Source organism: Lithobates pipiens, unplaced genomic scaffold (genome assembly GCF_037356315.1).
Source record: "Lithobates pipiens isolate NorthernLeopardFrog02 unplaced genomic scaffold, aLitPip1_a1.2 Scaffold_8, whole genome shotgun sequence".
In the NCBI taxonomy this organism is placed as follows: domain Eukaryota; kingdom Metazoa; phylum Chordata; class Amphibia; order Anura; family Ranidae; genus Lithobates; species Lithobates pipiens.
The window spans coordinates 127,507,171-127,527,806 of record NW_027507903.1 but is presented as its reverse complement, the minus strand read 5'-3'; the positions used below and the strand labels follow the sequence as shown (position 1 = coordinate 127,527,806).

General features: G+C 38.3%; 1 protein-coding gene and 1 long non-coding RNA gene across 2 annotated transcripts in view; both read right to left on the bottom strand.

The window, feature by feature from the left end:
* LOC143963646 (guanylyl cyclase-activating protein 1-like) overlaps positions 1–9,350 on the bottom strand; it is a 45,536-nt gene extending 36,186 nt beyond the window's left edge. The window contains exons 1-2 of the mRNA XM_077473333.1: positions 8,808–9,350; positions 3,439–3,588 (exon numbers count right to left, since the gene is read on the bottom strand). Coding sequence (XP_077329459.1) covers positions 3,439–3,588; positions 8,808–9,005 — 348 coding nt within the window. The 5' untranslated portion in view covers positions 9,006–9,350. The remainder of the gene's footprint in view (positions 1–3,438; positions 3,589–8,807) is intronic.
* The window catches only part of LOC143962110 (uncharacterized), a 767,356-nt gene that overhangs the window by 400,881 nt on the left and 345,839 nt on the right, over positions 1–20,636 (bottom strand). The gene's annotated exons all lie outside the window — the stretch shown is intronic.

Below are 20,636 nucleotides of genomic sequence, written 5' to 3'. Positions count from 1 at the left end.
AAAAAAAAACATAATTTTTATCCTGGACTTGGACAATTTAATGAGCTGAACTATGTCTGATGCGTTCTATTAAAAATAAAAACATACCCCTAAACATCTATCTGTGTCCCATAAGCAAGATTTCCCTTCACTTCCCATCCCAAAGCCAAAACAGGAGGTGAGAGGAAATCCCTCCAAAGTGAGGTAATCCCGGAGTGTCACCAGGGTTACCAGAATTGGGGTCATCATTTGAAGATTACCCCTATATTACTGTTCAGGATCAACCCAAAATTTGATAAAACAGACAGTTGTTTTAATCTTTTCAAAACTAAAATAAAAAAAAAAGTTTTGCCTTTAATTATAATTTAATTTGGTTGCTTTTTAGAGAGCAATAATCAAAAACCATAACAGGATACCATCACTTTTATAATGCTTTAATTACATAAATATATTAAAACTAAAAAAGTCTATACATTTGTAGACTCTTTAGTTATATGTTTAAACATTTGTGAAGACAGGTAAATATAGAGATATTAGAGGCACGCTATTACAACTCTCTGTAGTAAGAACTCTCTCTCTCCCTCTCATAACTTTTATGGCTACTTGAGTAGTATACAGGAGGAAAATATACATTTACAGTAAATTATCAGCATACATTTGGTGGATTTTAACCACTTCAAGACCAAACCTATTTCTGACACTTGTTGCTTACAAGTTAAAATCAGTATTTTTTGCTAAAAAAATTCCTTAGAACCCCAAAATTGATATATATTTTTTTAGCAGAGACCCTAGAGAATAAAATGGCAGTTGGTGCAATATTTTATGTCACATGGTATTTACACAGTGGTCTTTCAAACACAAAAAAATAAAGGAAAGCTCTGCTCGTCTGCCTCCTCCCCCCTCCTCTGCCATATTTGACACCTTCTGGGGGGGGGGGCTGGGGTAGGTACCTGGTTTTGTTGCGGCTCCCCTCTTCCTTCCCCGCAGCCTTCTGGGAAACTTTACAGACCCCAGAAGACTGTGAGCCTATTCGCAAAGCACAGCAGCATGCACATTAGGGAACCAGCTGCAAAGCTGCAGGGCTTTTCTGCCAGTTTTCCTTAGTCAAGATAGCGGCGCCAGCACCCGGTAGCCGATTGAGGGCACTGCTGGATGCTGGACAGGTAAGTGTCCTAATATTAAAAGTTAGCAGGTACAGTATTTATAGCTCATGACTTTTAATTTTTATAGTGGGAGCCTGGAGCTTCTCTTTACTTTATCCCAACTGTTTCCTTGCATCACAGATCTAATCTAATCCAATTAGGTAAGCGGCTTTTCTTTCTTTTTTTTTTTTTCTTTTTTTTTGCAGTCCTGTAGTAAGACTGTGGGCCTTAGAATGGTAATAGAGCAGGTATATGTTTTAATCTACAATGAGAAGTATAGCAATAAGTACTATATTTTATTTATGTATTTTTTTTAAATATTGTATTTTAAGTTGTTTTCTGTGTACAGAAACTCATCAAATTTCTCCTGAGATTGCACAGGTTGACTTTAGCTACAAAAAATGCAGAAAGCTGCAGTTTCTGATTTTATGGAGCTTAGAGCTTAAAGTTAATTGTACATTCTCATAACAAATATCTGCAATATTTTATATATATTTAAGGTATTTTAATGTAGTCCTTTCTATGTTCACATCATCAAGAAAAAACTATCAGATTGAAATCCGGTATCAGTCTTCTGCTAATCAGGTCATGTACCACTCCAGCCAAATGACCTGGTCAAGTTCTTGCAGAAATTTTCCATCAGAAAAGCCAGAATGAAATTGTCTATAACCAATATTACCAAAATGCTACTGATTTTAGGATTTGTTTGTCAAGTTTGTGCACAAAATATAAATGTTGTTTAGCTAAGCTGGTATTTCACCTTTTAAAATGTACCACTTGGTCTTTTGTAATATTAAATTATGTCTATGAACACAGATGTTACCAAGAAAGCGGAGTATATGAACCAACCATGGCATATAAAGTACAACAAATGTCAAACTTATACTGTGCGTGGTAAGAGTTTGACAATAATGTCCTGGCATCAATACCCACTCAGTCTCGGTGCTAGACATGTTTACAATAGGTGTGGGCAACTCTTAAAGTGGTATTAAACCCAAAAACAAAAAATTGAATTTGTTGCAGCTTAGCAATCATCAGATGTGGTGGCTGTATTAGTTTTCTTTTTTTAGACTTTTTCCTTCTATTTTTACCTGGTGATCTGACCAATAACACACATCCTGTATTATAATGCCCACACTCTGGATAAAGAAGCACAGGGGGCACAGAAGATGGCAGCATTGCTAATCTGGGGAAGGATAGTGTTACAGTACATATGCTAGCAGATTTAGATATACCAACAAATTGAAGCCCACACATTATAATTCACAGCAAACAGTTTTTCTTTCCTTTTTAGGGTAAATAGGTTTTACAGAAATTAATAAAATGTGCTTATTGTAAGCTCACCTGACAGTGTTAAATTGTTTGCCTCATACCTGTAAAAAGATGCTTTCTGCTAGAGAGCTTTTTTTTTTTAAAAAAAACAAACAAACTTATTGGCTGAGTCGCCAGATAAAAATAAAGGAAAGAAAGCCTAAAAAAGAAAACTAATGTAACCATCACATCTAAGCCCTTGTACACACGGTCTGAGATTCCGTCGGAATGTTTCCTATCGGACCGTTTTGTCCGATAGGACTGTTTCCGTCGGAATATCCGACGGACCAATTTTTCCAACTTGCTGGTAAAATTTTCTGACAAAATGCTCCGATCGGACATACTCCGATCATGTGTAGCCTACTCCGACGGACAAAGTGCCACGCATGCTCTGATCAAATTCCTAGACCAAAGCTATTGGCTACTAGCCTGAACGTAGTCTCGTCGTAACGAAATTACGTCATCACGTTATGTACAATCGGATTTTCCGACAACTTAGTCTGACCGTGTGTATGCAACATCACTTCTGGACCTCTTCCGGAATTAATCCGTCGGAATTACTCTGACGGATTTGGTTGTTGGAATCTCTGACCGTGTGTACAAGGGCTTAGAATTGGTAAGCTGCAACACAATAAATGTTTGCTTTTGGGTTTAATACTGAGTTTACTCTGTAATAAAATGGGACTGACTAGGACAGGCAATACATAGTTATATACTTTAGACGTTATATAATATGTGTGTGTGTATGTATGTGTGTATATATATATATATATATATATATATATATATGTGTATGTGTGTGTATATATATATATATATATATATGTATGTATGTATATATATATATATATATATATATATATATATATATATATATATATATATATATATATATATATATATATATGATATATTACTGGTTGAAATTGATGGAGGTCCCAAAGTCTTGCAACTATTACATTCGGTATACATTTTTTGTATTACTGTCTATGTAGCAAACTCTAACCTTAATTATATTAAGCAATTCATGTCGATCAATGCAACCGTTCCCATCCACATCATAGAGCTTGAAATACCAACGAAGTTTCTGCTCAATCTTCCCTCGAAGAACAAGGCTGAGTGCTGCTACATACTCCATGAAGTCTATGTAGCCATCCTGAAGAAAAAAACATTATTGCTTCAAATACCGTATAGTAAAATATAATCTTAGAATCCTTGATCTTTATGTGATAAAGCAGCAAGAAAAGTTGAGTTGTATTAATATAGGTGATAAACATTTTATGTTGTGAGTGGTGACTTCAAATCGTAGCTTTCTTATCTCAGCATTAAGAAAAATTCTTCTGTTACTTATTAATTAATTTTCTTTTAATATACTGATCTGTTGTTGGCCCTTTTTTAATGTCCACTGTTACCTTTTTTCTTTCTTACCTAAAAAAAATAAAATAAAAATGCTTAATTGCCAAATATACATTTTCAAACAATCAGGGAACAGCTAGATCTTTTTATGTCAGATCCAATTTTCCTAGTTCTTATGTCCTATGCCCAAGGTATTTAAATTATTATGAGTTGTTAGGTTTTCTTAAGAACAAACTAAATAATTTTATAAAACTCATACCTATTATTAATGTCGAAAAATAACTGTGTAAGCGTTTGAAGCTAGACCACAGTCAAAATGAAAAGGGAGAACTGCCTAGGGCAGTGATGGCGAACCTTGGCACCCCAGATGTTTTAGAACTACATTTTCCATGATGCTCATGCACTCTGCAGTGTAGCTGAACATCATGGGAAATGTAGTTCCAAAACATCTGGGGTGCCAAGGTTCGCCGTCACTGGCCTAGGGATTCTCCCCAAGCCACCATGGGTCCAAAAGGGCACTGTTGCTAGTATTCTGGTGTTGTGTGAATGCCACAATGGGGTGGATTTACTAGAAGCAAATAGACTGTGCACTTTGCAAGTGCAGTTGCACTAATTTTCCCCAGATACTATTAAATGTGGCAAAGTTTGGCTATTTTCCATCATCCAATCATGTACAAACAAAACCTTTTAAACCTTGCACCTGACTGGGTATTCTTTACAAAATAAAGCTTTACCAGTATACATTTACTAAGGAAAATGAGTGTAAGTGCTTTTGCAAAGTGCGCAGTCAATTTGCCTTTGGTAAATCAACCTCATTGCCTCTCCATTCAATGTCTTGCACTACTATAGTCTTCATTCTCTGTAAATCCTCCAAGATAAGTAATGATGCCAATTGCACTTATACTTTATTCCCTGCCCAGCAGTCTTCCTCTGGCCTCAGTGTGCTTATCAGAATTATTTTAATCGCATGTTTGTGAATATCTTGTGCAAGAAAACACCACATCCATGTTAGCTGACATCACTCTGAATATTGCCAAACAACATACGATATATAAAACACATACCAAAATATTTGCATATTTAATGTACTGTAATGCAACAAAGAAATTGTGAAAGATCATACAGATGCATACTCAGGAACATTCTTAAAATCTGTAATCCTATGAAAATTGTGTGTCACAAATTAATATATGGTTGTACTGGAAATAGCCATCCCCAATTTGTGCCATATAATAGTTTTAGGTCAGCTGACAGATTATGAAGAGTAATAGGCTCTATCTCTTTATCTTGGAACTAGTGTGCTACCCATGGCTTGGGGTTTCTTTCATGAGAGCCTTCTCACACCAATCAAACCTACCCTGAAAGTCTAAATCGCATTAGTGGCTTTTGGTAAACAACGTATCTCTTAGCTCAGTTTTACAAATGATATTGTAGTACATCAGGTCCTATTTGATACCAATATTTACAGAACATATGAACTTCTCAATGTAGTGAATTTTTGGCCTAGAACTAAAACTTTCTATTAAATGTAAGGCAGTTAGAAATGCCATGGAAATCCGGAACCACAGTCCACACAGTTTTTGTGTCCTGCCTGTAAATATTTCTTAACCTGAGAGTTGTTTGCTTCAGTGTTTTTGTGACAGAGAAAATGGGGAGCAGTGGAAAGGAGTCTACCGGTGATGCTGGGATAAAATAGCAATCAGGAAAAGTTTACTAACCATTACAGTGGCCAACCAGCAGCATCTGCAGGTAGAGATGAGGTATAGTGCCTTGAAGTAATACTTAGTGCTGTGCTTTATATAGTTTATGTTGTAACTTATGTTATATGTTGGTTTTATTATTATGTTATATATTATTTATAATGTACAGTGCCCATTGGCATTTTCCACATTTTGTTATGTTACAACCAAAATTTTAATGTATTTTATTGGGATTTTATGTGATAGAACAACACAACATGGTACAAGTAGTGAAGCTAAAGGTAAATGATAAATGGTTTTCAATTTTTTTTACAAATAAATATCTGAAAAGTGTGGTGTGCATTTGTATTCAGCCCCCTTTACCCTGATACCCCCAACTAAAATCTAGTGGAACCAATTACCTTCAGAAGTCACCTAATTAGTAAATAGAGTCCACCTGCATGTAATTTAATCTCAGTATAAATATAGCTGTTCTGTGAAGCCCTCAGAGATTTGTTAGAGAACCTTAGTGAACAAACAGCAACAAAAAGGCCAATGAACACACCAGACAGGTCAGGGATAAAGATGTGGAGAAGTTTAAAGCAGACTTAGGTCATAAAAAACTGTCCCAAGCTTTGAACATCTCATGGAGCACTATTGAATCTATCATCCAAAATGGAAAGAGTATAGCACAACTGCAAACCTACCAAGACATGGCTGTCAACGTAAACTGACAGGCCAGGCATGGAGAGCATTAGAGCATCAGAGATGCAGTCAAGAGGCCTATGGTAACTCTGGAGGAGCTGCAGAGAGGTGGAAGAATCTGTCCACGGGACAAATATTAGTTGTTCGCTCCACAAATCTGGCCTTTATGGAAGAGTGGCAAGAAGAAAGCCATTGTTGAAAGAAAACCATAAGAAGTCCTGTTTGCGAGAAGTCATGTGGGGGGCACCGCAAACATGCGGAAGAATGTGCTCTGGTCAGATGAGACCAAAATGTAACTTTTTGGCCTAAAAGCAAAACGCTATGTGTGGCTAAAAACACTGCACATCACCCTGAACACACCATCTCCACCGTTAAACATGGTGGTGGCAGCATCAGGTTGTGCTTCATTGGTTCCACTAGATTTTATTTAGGATTTATCAGGTTAAAGGGGGCTGAATACAAATGCACACCACACTTTTCAGATATTTATTTGTAAAAAATTTTGAAAACCATTTATCATTTACCTTCCACTTCAGAATTATGTGCTGTGTTGTGTTGGTCTGTGACAGGGATATGCAATTAGCGGACCTCCAGCTGTTGCAAAACTACAAGTCCCATGAGGCATAGCAAGACTCTGAGAGCCACAAGCATGACACCCAGAGGCAGAGGCATGATGGGACTTGTAGTTTTGCAACAGCTGGAGGTCTGCTAATTGCATATCCCTGGTCTATGACATAAAATCCCAACAAAATAAATTTGTTTTTGATTGTAACATGACAAAATGTGGAAAATTTCAGTGGGTATAAATACTTTTTCAAGGCACTGTAAATCCTTGCTCTCACCAAAAGGAGCTGACCCAGGTGATCGTCATCTCATGTCTTTAGGAAGCCATGGTTAGCACTTGGATCGGAAATTTAAAAATATGATGGAAACCATTAACAATGAGATACTCATATTGGTTCCTCCACCATAGTTGTTATGATTAAGTTTGGGTAATTCAAAATATTCCACAGAGCTTCTGGATGACTATAGTTCCCTTCACGTTAGTCTCTACCCTTCAGAAGCTTACACTGTAATGCCCCTTCTCCACTCAAATACAATACTATATTGTCCACCTATACATCCCTGACATAGTCCACTGTGCAGTACAGAAAACACAGAAGAAGGATTTACAATATTCTTTGATTCAGAGAAGTTTACAATCCTTACAATAGTCACTTTTGTTATGTACACCTTTTGTTTTATACTCTAGTTTAACTTGCCTCTATTTTCTCATATAACCAATTACATATCTTAGATATGTATATTAGGCCCCTTTCACACTGAGGCAGTTTTCAGGCACTACAGCGCTAAAAATAGCGACTATATAGCGGCTGAAAAAAAAACAGCCCCTTTCACTTCAGTGTGAAAGCCGGAGGGCTTTCACACTGGAGCGGTGCGCTAGCAGGACAGTGAAAAAAGTCATGCTAGCAGCATCTTTGGAGCGGTGTATTCACTGCTCCTAAACCGCTTCTGCCCATTGAAATCAATGGGGCATTTCCGCTGCAGCGCTGCTTTGCGGGCGGTTTTAACCCTTTTTCGGCCGCTAGGGGGGGTTAAAACCGCCCCACTAGCGGGCGCATACCGCCGCTAAAACGATGGTAAAGTGGCGCTAAAAATAGCGCCGCTTTACCGTCGACGCCTGCACCACCCCAGTGTGAAAGGGGCCTTAGAGATATGTATATCTCCATATTATATTGCATTTTAAATTCATTAACAGTGTGTGCATACAGACATCTCTTCTCTGTGCCCTAGTTCACTTTGATGCTACTTTGAAATTGCGCTACTTCACTTGAAGTAGCGCGATTTTAAAGTAGCAAGGACAGCACGATTTCAGGTGCTACTTGATAGACATCTGTGCGGTTTGATGCACAGATGTCTATTGAAGTCACACTTGAAATCGGCAAAGTAGTGCAGGAGGTACTTTTGTAAATTGGTGCGGCGCCCCAAAATCTGTGTCGCACTGATTGGAACAGTGCCATTGCCTAAAATAGGTTGCAACTTGTCATGCGATTTGATCTCACAAATCGCATGACAAATTGCTCCAATGTGAACCTAGGCTTAAGGAAAGAAGAAAGATATCTAGCAACAACTCAAGAAAATAGGGCATTTCTCTTCTTAACTGGGCATGACACATGTGATATTCATTAGACTCCATTTACACCATTTTTGTTGCTGTGTAAATATCAGTGATCTTTATGTGTTGGCAGATTATTAAAGAATTTAGAAACCAGGTAATCCAATTTAGGCATCTATAGACACTTTAAGAAGCCAATGGATGAGTGTCACAAATAACAAAAGATACGGTTTTAAAATATTAGGCACCAGTTGTCAATATTTAGATGCACATTGGTAACCTGGCTTTTGGATTTTGTCTGATTAAGTGAGCCATTCTCTTTTTATTGGATTCATATGAATTGTTTAGCAATAGAGACAGCTATATATGAACAATTCATATGAACAATTCAAAATGGAATTTTTTTTGAATGATGTCTATAAAATAAATCTTTATCTACATACATTACATTTGTTTAGAAACTAACAACATTTGTCTTACCGATATCTGTGAATATGCAAAAATGCTTATGCATCTCACCTTATTCATATCAAATGTCCGAAACATTTGCTCTATGTAGCTGTTGGCATCTCCACTTAGTCCTCGCAAACCAAAGAATTGCTTGAATTCGTGCAGAGTGAGCTGACCAGATGGACATTCTGTCATAAACTTCTTGTACCAGTGGTGAATCTCCACTGCTTGCAGGTCATCCACTGTGCTGCTGCTGGTACTTCCCATTGTTGGTTAGCTTTTAGTGCTCTCCCAAAAATAAATGAGTTTAACCCAAAACACTGTATTCTTCACTTCTGACAAATTTCTAGAAGACTGCAAGATAAGACGGTAATCTTGGCACAACTCTTTGTCAAAGTTTGTGAAGAGAATCAATCCGCTTGTAAAAGGGTTTAACGGGTATTCTTTATATCAAATCTTTGATATATATGTACCGTTCTTCTGTGAATTATTCTCCCTTCTCATAGGATAAATTTGACTGTTCCTGGGTGTTCTGTATTCTGGGGTCTCTCCGTTTACAGGCAGTCCCCTCAGCACAGTTCCCCTCCAACAAGTCCTACAGTTGCATTGTGTCAATGCTTTTAAAGTGACCCTTGCACCTCTTGGCAGTCAGAGGGTGTGTAATCCTGTTTGATGCCAACTAAAGAATATCCTGAGCCTGTATGTCTCAAGGTTAATCTTAGACTTGAGAGATTATGGTTCTCATATCAGAGCCCTTCATGTGCCAAGTCTCGTGGCATGTCGTGACAAAAACAATGAGCCATGGCTGTGTCTATAGCATTCTCCATTTACTGACAACATTAATCAAAGCTTTTTATTATGTCACATTATGATAACAAATACCTTGGTGTAACATGAACTCCTAAGGACACTCAAACATATCTATGAACAAATCTATACAATTCAATATGTAATAAATATGAAATATAGCTTTTTTCAAGGCTATACATTATATTGTTCATATACGTTAAAAGCCCATTTTACAGAATAGCATTGAAATTATACAGCTAGGAAAAAACGTACATTGAGAAAAACTTGTAATAAATCTACTTAAATGTTTTACAAACCAACGTAGTAACCATTGTCATTATGGCGCATCTACTTTGAGGCTTTGATGTCAACCGAAACAATGGTAAATGATGTAAAGATGAAACAATATTAGTATTGATAATAATCTATAATAATAGATTAAAAGTAATATATAATCATTTTTTTGTTGTTTTTAAAGGGGAGGGAAGAATTAGAAATATTGGTTTTAATTGCTGTTAGGGAGGTTCATTCTGTATTTCTTGTGTTGACCATGCTCACTGGAACTCAAAGTGAGGGAAAATATAAAGTTTTGTGTTGCCACTGTTGTGTATTTGTTAAGGTATGCGTATTGCCATTTTAAGAAAATGTTATGGCATTCCTGCTTTATTTGCCGGTTCACACTGGAAAACTGCATTTCATGCATATTTCCTGCACCGCATTCCAAATGTACTGGGTATGTGATCTGCTTCAGGTGTCAATTGATTCCTAATGACACCCCAATCGCAGATCGCAAACAGAGTGTGTTTGCCTGCACCAGATCGCATGATACAGCAGTACCATCCAATCTGGTTGCAGTACGTTTTTAAAAGTAGTGCATGAATTCATTTTGGTGCAATCCAGTGAGATTTCAGCCCATTCAAATGAATGGCCTGAAAATCGTATTGCACTGAATCACACAGGAATTGTACAGAAACGCGCTGCTGGTGTGAAGCTGTGTTCTGCCAAGATGTGTCCACAATCGAAAAGTGCCGCGCACGGAAGGAGACTCCAGCTGATTTGCCGATCAGCTGGAGTGACGTCAACATAGTGCACGCGCACATCGTAGAAGGGTTTTTTAGATGGGAGATACCATTTCAACGGCACGATTGAAAGCTATACGAAGAATTGAGGGACACCGTAGATGTCAGAGTGTGCCTCGCTGTAAACCCACGGCGCAACAGCGAGGTACAATATGACAAATGCGGTGTCCCTCCGCTGTTTGCATAGCATTAAATTGTGCCAGAGAAATGGTATCTCCCATCAAAAAAAGGCTCCTACGATGTGTGCATGCGCTATGGTGATGTGACTCCAGCTGATCGGGAAATCAGCTGGAGTGCCGTTCCATTCTGTGCATGCGCAGGCACTTTTTAATGGCAGACACATCTCGACAGAACACCAGCACTAATAATAATAATAGAGGGCGCTCGCTCGCCCTGCCTTTCCTGGCCTGCCGGGCTGCATGCTCGGATATGGGTCCGGGGACCCCACCCTGTGTTTTTATTTTTATTTTGGCGTGCCCCTTAAAATCCATACCAGACCCGACGGGCCTGGTATGGATTGGGAGGGACCAAACAATGTTTTTTTTATGATTTTTTTATTGCCGGCATTCTTTTGTTTCAAATCTTCTTTTTATTATTTAAAAAAAAATAACCATAATACATACTGGTTCATTTACAACATCATACATAAAACCCACTCAATATATTCCACATTTATTAACATCCAACATACCACCAAACACACAGAAGAAAAAAAAAACCCATTCCCTTTCTTACATTTTCCCCCTCCTCACCTATCTCCCCTCCCCCCTAATATCCATGTTACACCTCTTTAACCCTCTCTCTTTTCTTCCCTCTCCCCCTCTTTTAAATTATAAATATTCTTTCAGTCCATTTGAGAACCTAAACTCTTCCCATTGTTTCCATACAATTGGTAACTGATTATTTATATATCCTTCTTCTCTTATTTGTTTTTCCATGAAGCATATTTCGTTCATTTCACATATCCATTCCCACACTGTTGGACTCGTTGTTTCTTTCCATTTACGTGCTATTATTGTTCTAGCTGCTGTTGTCATATGTTGTATTATCCCATTTTTCATACTATCCACTGTATCTGACGTAAGAGAGAATAATGCTACCTTCACATCTGGAGCCAGTTTTTTTCTAGTCACTTTTTGGTATATCTCGAAAACAGTTAACCAAAAGTTTTTTACTTTCTTACAACTGAACCAGATATGTTCCATTGTCCCTTTTTCTATCCCACACCTCCAGCATTTCTCTGTATTTCCTCTATTAATTATTTTTAATGCCACTGGACTCCAGTACCACCTCATTGTCACTTTATAGTTTTGTTCTTGATGTTTTAACGCCGTTGAGGTTTTATGTATTATTCCTAAAAAAAAATTCCATTCTTCTTCTGTAATTATCTCTCCTAGTTCTTCTTCCCACTTTCTTATTCCTATTAAATCTCTAATATCTCCTGTGGGTAACAGCGATACATATACTTTAGATATTTTATTTCTTTCAATAAATGTTTCTAGTTGATGATATTGTAACCAGTGTTTTTTTACTTCTAATCCGAGATCAGTTAAACTAGGCATATTTCCATCCACCAGTATCTGGACCAATCTTATATTCTCCATCTTGTTCCATTTCAAATAGCTAATGCTTTCCAATGCTGGCTTAAATTCTGGGTTGGGAGTACGCTACACGCCTATAGCCGCTGGTCCCAAATCGAGAAGTTGTGGCTGGCCCCTACGCATCCTAACTCCATGTTGTGGAGCACGGAAATTAGCCTTAGTAAATATCAAACATTGGGACCAATAGCGTTGGTTCGCACTTTATGGCTCCGCTCCAAAAAAGTGTATCCGCTGTCCTCACCAGCCTCCCTGGCCACCTCTTTTTTGTTCACTCCCAATGTTCGGGATAGTCTGACATCTCGAATGACCCAACCCTGGTTTAGTAGGGGTCTCTTTCGTTTTGGTCAGCTGGTGGACACTAGGACTAAGTTACTTCGATCATTCCAGGAATTAAAGGATTTATATGATTTACCTAAACAAGCATTCTATAGCTACCTGCAGATCCGCCATTTCGCACAATCTTTTACACCGACCCTACATTTCTCCCCTGTAACTGAATTTGAAAAAGTATGCCTGGAGGGCTCATCTCCGAAGGGCATGATTTCACGTACCTACCAAATTCTAATAGCGGATTCCTCTTTGACGGGTCCGCGGCACGCGTATATGGATAAATGGGACAGGGATTTGGGGGAGGCCGTGCCATTGGAGACCTGGCAGCGGGTCTGGTCACGTGCAGCTAAAAGCTCCATTTGCACTTTATATAAGGAAAATCAATACAAGGTTATGCTGCATTGGTATCAAACTCCGTCCCTGCTCCATTCTATTTACCCCTCCGCGGACTCCCGCTGTTGGCGCTGCCGTAGTGCAGTTGGGACACTCTTCCATATTTACTGGACTTGTCCACGAGTTGTCCCCTACTGGGAAATGGTTAGGACCTTATTATGTACCATTTTTGAAGCACGAATACCGTTAGACCCCAAGCTGTTTCTCCTGGGCCTACCTCCTGCCACATTATCCCGATCCTCCCAATTCCTGTTAGCCCACGTGCTGACGGCTGGGCGCTGCCTAATTGCCCTAAAATGGAAGAAACGGGAGATTCCTTCACTAGTGGAGTTACACACTAGAATTAGAGACGTCAAGCGTATGGAATACCTTACAGCTTCCCTAAACAACACGCTTGACAAACATAACAAGGTATGGGATCTTTGGGATAAGATGGAGGCACCCGCCTTCTGAGTGTGGAGGGGGAGGGGGCGCGGGGTAGGTGGGTCGGAGGGGCGTCCTTTACTTTGCTTTTCTTTCTTTTGCTTTCCCTTTTCATTTCTTTCTTCTTCTTTATCTAAAAAGGTTTGTTAATTTGACCGGTAGCAGGCTGCAGGAATCTAACCCTCCCGGTAAATGAGTGTTATTGTATTGTAATGCTTGAGCTGATGCAATGCTATATTTTTTGCCTTTGCTTACTGTGGTCTGTGACCGCTTATTTCTACTACCTGTGCCTTAATGTTCCTTCTTTGATTTCTTTGTTTCACTTGAAATTTCAATAAAATGTCAGTTTTCAAAAAAAATTCTGGGTTGGACATCAATGGAGACAAGGGTCCAGTCCTGGAGGATAGCTTACCTTTTTTCAGCACCGCATCCCATATTTTTAAAGTAGCTCTCGCAAAGATTGGCAGTTCCTTTTTTTTTTCCCTTAATTCAGGTTTTATCCACGGCAATAATTTTAGCTGTGTCCCCGCGATATCCTCTTCCAACATTACCCATTGTTTATTTTTACTATCATGTTGCCAGTTTATAATTCTAACCAATGATGCCGCTTGCATATATTTTAAAAGATCAGGTAATGCCAAACCTGCATTTTCTTTTGTTCTAATTAGTGTTTCTCTTTTTATTTGGGAGTTTTTTTTTGCCCATATAAAACTACTTATGGCCTTCCTTAGATCTATCATTATCCTCTTAAGTGAAGCGATGGGCAACGTTTGGAATACATATAAAATCTTTGGCAATAATTCAATTTTTACTATATTTATTCTCCCTAACCATGAGTATGTTATTTTTTCGGATTTTTGCAATTGTTTTATTACTTTGCGTATAACCATATTATGGTTTAATTCCTGTATCAGCTTCAAATCAATCGGAATCATAATGCCCAAGTATTTAATCGCCTCTTTCTGCCATTTAAACGGGAAATCTTTTTGTAAAAGTAGTTGCATTTCTTCTTCTAAAGTAATATTCATCATTTCTGATTTATCGTAATTTACCTTGAAATTGCTTAATTCCCTGAATCTATCAAGTTCTTTTATTATATTAGGGATTGTTATAATAGGGTTTGTTATATATAGTAATAAATCATCTGCGTATACTGCCAGCTTGTATTCCTTGTCCTTAATTGTAATCCCTTGTATATCTTTATTTTCCTTATTGCATTAATTAGATGTTCCATTACTATTATATATAATAAAGGGGATAGGGGGCACCCTTGACGGGTCCCTTTGATACTTTTATATACTCTGAGAACATCCCGTTTATTCTTACTTTGGCTCTTGAATTGGCATATAATGCCATAATCCTGCCTAGCATTCTAGGGCCCAGTCCTATCTGTAATAATGCCTCCTCTAAGAACCGCCATCCCACCCTATGGAAAGCTTTCTCGGGCCGGCATCTATAGTTAGTAAACAGGCTGGGATGGCGGCTCTCTGAGCATGCTCCATCAGCGTGCATGTCTTTATTATGTTATCCCTGGTTTCTCGCCCCTTTATGAACCCTGTTTGATCTAGCTTTATATATTCCAGCATTCTTGGAGTTAATCTATTAGAAATAATTTTTGAATATAATCTAATATCAATATTTGTTAATGAAATAGGACAAAAGTTTTTACTTAATGTATGGTCTTTTTCTGGTTTTGGGATAAGTATAATATGAGCTTCTGTACTCTGTGGTACAAAAGTTTGCGTTTTAGTTATGGAATTATATGTTTTTTTAAGTAAAGGTATAATTAAATCTTGAAGTTGTTTATAAAACCTTGCTGTGTAGCCAGCTGGTCCTGGGCTCTTTCCCAGGGCCATTTCGGCTATTGCCTGTTGTATCTCCTCCATTGAAATTTCTTCTTCCATTTCCTCAATTACTTCTCTAGGGAATCTAGGCAAAGCTGTTTCATATTTTCCAATCTCTTCAGCCCTTTCCTCTTTTTTATTTTCCTGTTGTATTTCTATATTATATAATTTATCATAATAGTTTTGGAATGTTTTTATAATTTCAGTTGGATCGTATGTTATTTCCCCATTTGTTTGTAAAATCTTTACTATAGATGTTGTGGGCTATTGTTCCCTCAATGTTTTTGCTAATAGTTTCCCCGTTTTATTTCCGTGTTGGTATCATTGTGTTCTGTTCTTGTCCCTTATATGAAGAGACTCTTCGTCAAGCACGGCTTGCAGCTCAATTCTTTTGTCTTTTTTAAGAGTATATTATCCTCTGACTTCAGGTTCTGTTTGTTTACCTTCCAATCTCCCAATTTCCAGCAACAGTTGAGTTTTCCTTTGCTCTTTTTCCCTTTTTAACCTACATCCGTGCTTGACGAACAGTCCCCTTAACACGCATTTTAAAGTTTCCCACTGCATGGGGAGTGAGGTATCATCTTTATCATGAATTAACTGAAATTCCTTTATCACTCGCTGAATATCCTCCTCACATTTTTTATCTTTAAGCAGATTATCATTCAGACTCCACCTTCCTCTTGTTTTTTTATATTCCGTTATTTCTAATTCTAGATATATCGGTGCGTGATCTGACCACAAAATTCCTCCTATGCTTGTTGTTGGATTCATCAATAGCCCAGTTTGATAAAAAAAAAAAAAAATCTATCCTATGATAAGAGTCATGAATATTTGAGTAGTATGTGTAGTTCTTTTCCTTTTGATGTTGTGCTCTCCATATATCAATCAGTTGATATTTATCTAATAGTTCTTTAAATTCTTTTAGTTGTTTATTTTTTCTTTGAGAGTTGGTATTAGTGGTGTCCCTTTTCATATCCATTATAAAATTCAGGTCTCCCCCAATTATTATTATTCCTTCTGCACTGTCCAATGCGTTCCTCAGGATTTTTATCCCAGTCTTAATTTGTTCGTAATTTGGTAAATAAAGATTAATAATTGTAACCATCCTCTCAAATAGTTTAACCTTTACAACTACCGACCTACCATCTTTCCCCTTATATTCCTGAATTATTTGATATAACATATCTCTATGGAACGCTATTGATACCCCTCTTGATTTGGAGTATGGGAATGTATCATGAATCCAGTTAACATAGTTCTTATTAGTTAATTTCGGAATGTGGTCAGAACAAAAATGCGTTTCCTGTAATAGGACTATTTTTACCTTTTGTTTATGGAAGAAGTTTAAAATTTGGTTTCTTTTTGAGGGAGAGTTAAGGCCTCTTGCATTGAAAGAGCATATTTTCAACCCCTCCATTTTGAATTTCAAGGGTGGGATGTACTATTCCCCGGGGGATCCTACCTAGTATCCGAAGAGTAAGAAGAAGGAGAGCGAGAAAAAGAAAAGAAAAGAAAAAAACCCTGCACTTAAACCTAACACCCCTTATCCCTAATTTCCTCCCCACCCCCACTTATCTCTTCTCCGCTCACTCCCCCCCCCCCACTCACCCCTTCTCATTCACTACCCTATAACTAATGACTTCAATAAGTCTAACTTACTTAACAAGGTCCCTAATAGGAGGGGAAATATCGGAACCATTGGTTTAGATTAGCCGTCCGTCAGTTTTTCCCATGCCACTTATGCCACTTATCTATTCACATCTAGCTCCATACTTATGGCTTCTATTGCTATTCGACTTATCCCTTATTTTATATCCCTAAGCCTCTCCCTTCTCTCTCCTCTTACCCTTGACCCCCACAGAGAGAAAAAAAAGGGGACCATAGTTATAATCTGGGAACGGATGGCACAAGGATGGGGCGAGGGGGAGAGAAAGAAGAGGGGAAGGAAAGAAAAATGTTTTCTTTTTTTTTTTTATCTGTGTGTATACCCATATATTAATTTAAAGATACACACTCCACAAACCCTTTACCTAGTGTATCATCACAGCGCTGTGGATAACTCAATATTTTATATCTTAGCAGCCACTTACCATAAAATGTCACATATAAAAAGGTGCATAAAAAAATAGTAGTAAACTTCCAAAAAACTAATTAGTTGCACGTGACGCTATAACCTGTATACCTTTCAGTGCACAAATCCTCACCTCCTCAGTGATCCTATCTCGAATCATAAATTGTCTAATCAATAACAAAATATATAAATATTAATCACTCAGTGAATACCCAAATTTACATTTAAATTACACATATAGTGAAAAATATATAAACGAATGTGAATATAGTCCATCCACCACACAATATTCGAAAAAGCATCCAAATAACAGAAAGTCTTTCTATAAATGCATAAGAAGAATATCCAGTGTTCAGATTCCTTTCTACAAGTGACTCCTTCACCACACCATCCGTGATTTATGCTCCCCCCTTCGTGAAAACACTCACCGACTGCTAAGCCTTACACTCTCGTGTGAGGCTCATGGGCTTTCAAATGATCTCTCAAGATGAAATTCAGACCCCAGCACATCCGATTGGAACTTCTCCACTTACGCACTTCATTGTATAAATATATACCTCAAAGAGAAATCACAGAGGGAGACCCCAATAGTGTAATACTGCAAACACTCTTTAATGTATAAAAAATCTCACTCCTTATGCACTCACATGAACTTAAAAACGCAAAATCACTTCAAAAGAGTAAAAAGACTCGCTTCACAACTTCACTCCACAATACTATTCTGAATACGTCGGGGCATTGGTGGTCACGGCGGACTCATAAGATACGGTACTGTATCACTTGATCTCACCCCTCCTCGTGCGTCCCGCCTGGTCCCACACAGCAGGTCTATTCGAAAAAGGGCGCCTTCAAGTCAGATGAAACAGTCCTCTTAGTCCTGTGCCTCCTTCCCAGCTCCGTGTATGTCAGCTCAATAGTCACCAATGCCCCGACGTATTCAGAATAGTATTGTGGAGTGAAGTTGTGAAGCGAGTCTTTTTACTCTTTTGAAGTGATTTTGCGTTTTTAAGTTCATGTGAGTGCATAAGGAGTGAGATTTTTTATACATTAAAGAGTGTTTGCAGTATTACACTATTGGGGTCTCCCTCTGTGATTTCTCTTTGAGGTATATATTTATACAATGAAGTGCGTAAGTGGAGAAGTTCCAATCGGATGTGCTGGGGTCTGAATTTCATCTTGAGAGATCATTTGAAAGCCCATGAGCCTCACACGAGAGTGTAAGGCTTAGCAGTCGGTGAGTGTTTTCACGAAGGGGGGAGCATAAATCACGGATGGTGTGGTGAAGGAGTCACTTGTAGAAAGGAATCTGAACACTGGATATTCTTCTTATGCATTTATAGAAAGACTTTCTGTTATTTGGATGCTTTTTCGAATATTGTGTGGTGGATGGACTATATTCACATTCGTTTATATATTTTTCACTATATGTGTAATTTAAATGTAAATTTGGGTATTCACTGAGTGATTAATATTTATATATTTTGTTATTGATTAGACAATTTATGATTCGAGATAGGATCACTGAGGAGGTGAGGATTTGTGCACTGAAAGGTATACAGGTTATAGCGCCACGTGCAACTAATTAGTTTTTTGGAAGTTTACTACAATTTTTTTATGCACCTTTTTATATGTATACCCATATATACATATATAAGCATATTATATTACATACATATTATTACTTTTATTAATCGTGTTTTATATCAACTTCAGTTGCTCTTTATATCACACCCACCTCCCTTTATTTAATCTTTTGACTGTGAGAGGGAGAAAAAAAAACAATTACATTTTATATCTGTGTGTATACCCATATATACATATTATTACTTTTATTAATCGTGTTTTATATCAACTTCAGTTACTCTTTAGATCATACCCTTTATTTAATCATTTGACTGTGAAAGAGAAATAAAGAGAGAGAACAGTACTTCAGCATATCAAAACCTACTCATCCCTTTTACCCCTAATTGTGAGAGAAAAAAAATAAAAAATAACCGTAATTAAACATGACAAAAAACTGCTCACCCATTTTAACCCTTATTCATAGTGAGAGAAAAAAACAGAAAATTGTACCATACTTACCGTAATTTTCTTTTCCTGGTGCCTATCCATGGCAGCATACCTGTGACAAGCTCCGCCTTGGCTCCTCCCTCAGGACTAGTGAATATTATAAAAGAAAAGGTTAGTACAGCCCCCGCATTCTCCGTAATATAGAATACCGAGGGTGGGATTGTATGCTGCCATGGATAGGCACCAGGAAAAGAAAATTACGGTAAGTATGGTACAATTTTCTGTTTTCCTGGTGCCTCCATGGCAGCATACCTGTGACAAATAACTAGCTGAGATGGGTGGGATGCTTAGAAGTCTATTTTAAAGAAATTATTATTTAGAAGAAGCGAGGGCTGATGTGACTGCCTGTCTGCCAAACTCCACCGATGCAAGAGCTCCTGGGTCCACCCTGCAATGTTTCAGAAACGTATGTCGGGACGACCAAGTCGCTGCCCCACAAATAGTTTCAATTAACACATTCGCTCTTGCCGCCCAAAAGGCAGAAACTGCTCTGGTGGAGAGCGCCCTGACCGCCAAAGGGGGTTCCAGCCCCTTTGTCCTGTACACCTTGTGAATGAGTCTAACGATCCATGAGGCAATCATTCTTGCTGACGCCTCCTTGCCTTGGTGTTTGCCCCAGGGAATTATAAACAGCCTGATGGAATCCCTGAATGATGCTGTGGCCTGCAGATAGCATTTCAAAGTGGAGGCAATGTCTAGCTCATGAAGAGAACCAGAGTCCTGTTCTGAAAATGTTGGGAGTGCCCAAGGTTCTGACATGTTTAAGGATGATGCGACTTTGAGAATAAATCCTCACACTGTTCTGAGTTCTACTCTGTCCGGATGGAATATGATATGATTATGATCTGCTCCTAAAGCTTGGAGCTCTGAAACCCGTCTGCCAGAGGTTATAGCTATCAGGAAGGCTAGCTTCTAGGCTAGATTCCAAAGCGATGCTGACTCCGAAGGGGCAAAAAGGTGGACTGGCTAAGGACTCTAGGATAATAGCAAGGTCCCAAGAGGGAAAAGATTGTTTAGTTGGCGGTCGGATCTTTTTGACAGCTTTGAAGAACTGTATTATTAATGAGTCCTTGGCCCATCTTCTACTGGTTTGCCAATGAAATTGCTGATACCTGTACTTTTAGTGTACCTAGTGCAAGACCTAGGTCTAGGCCTGCCTACAAAAACTCAAGAATTTGAGAGGATGATGGGGAATCTGGATCACAGCTTCTGCCAATCATGAAGGCCCTGAACTTTTGTTTGTGGATGGTTTTCTTGCCTTGAGCGGGGTTGCGATCACTTTGTTGGAACACCCTAGA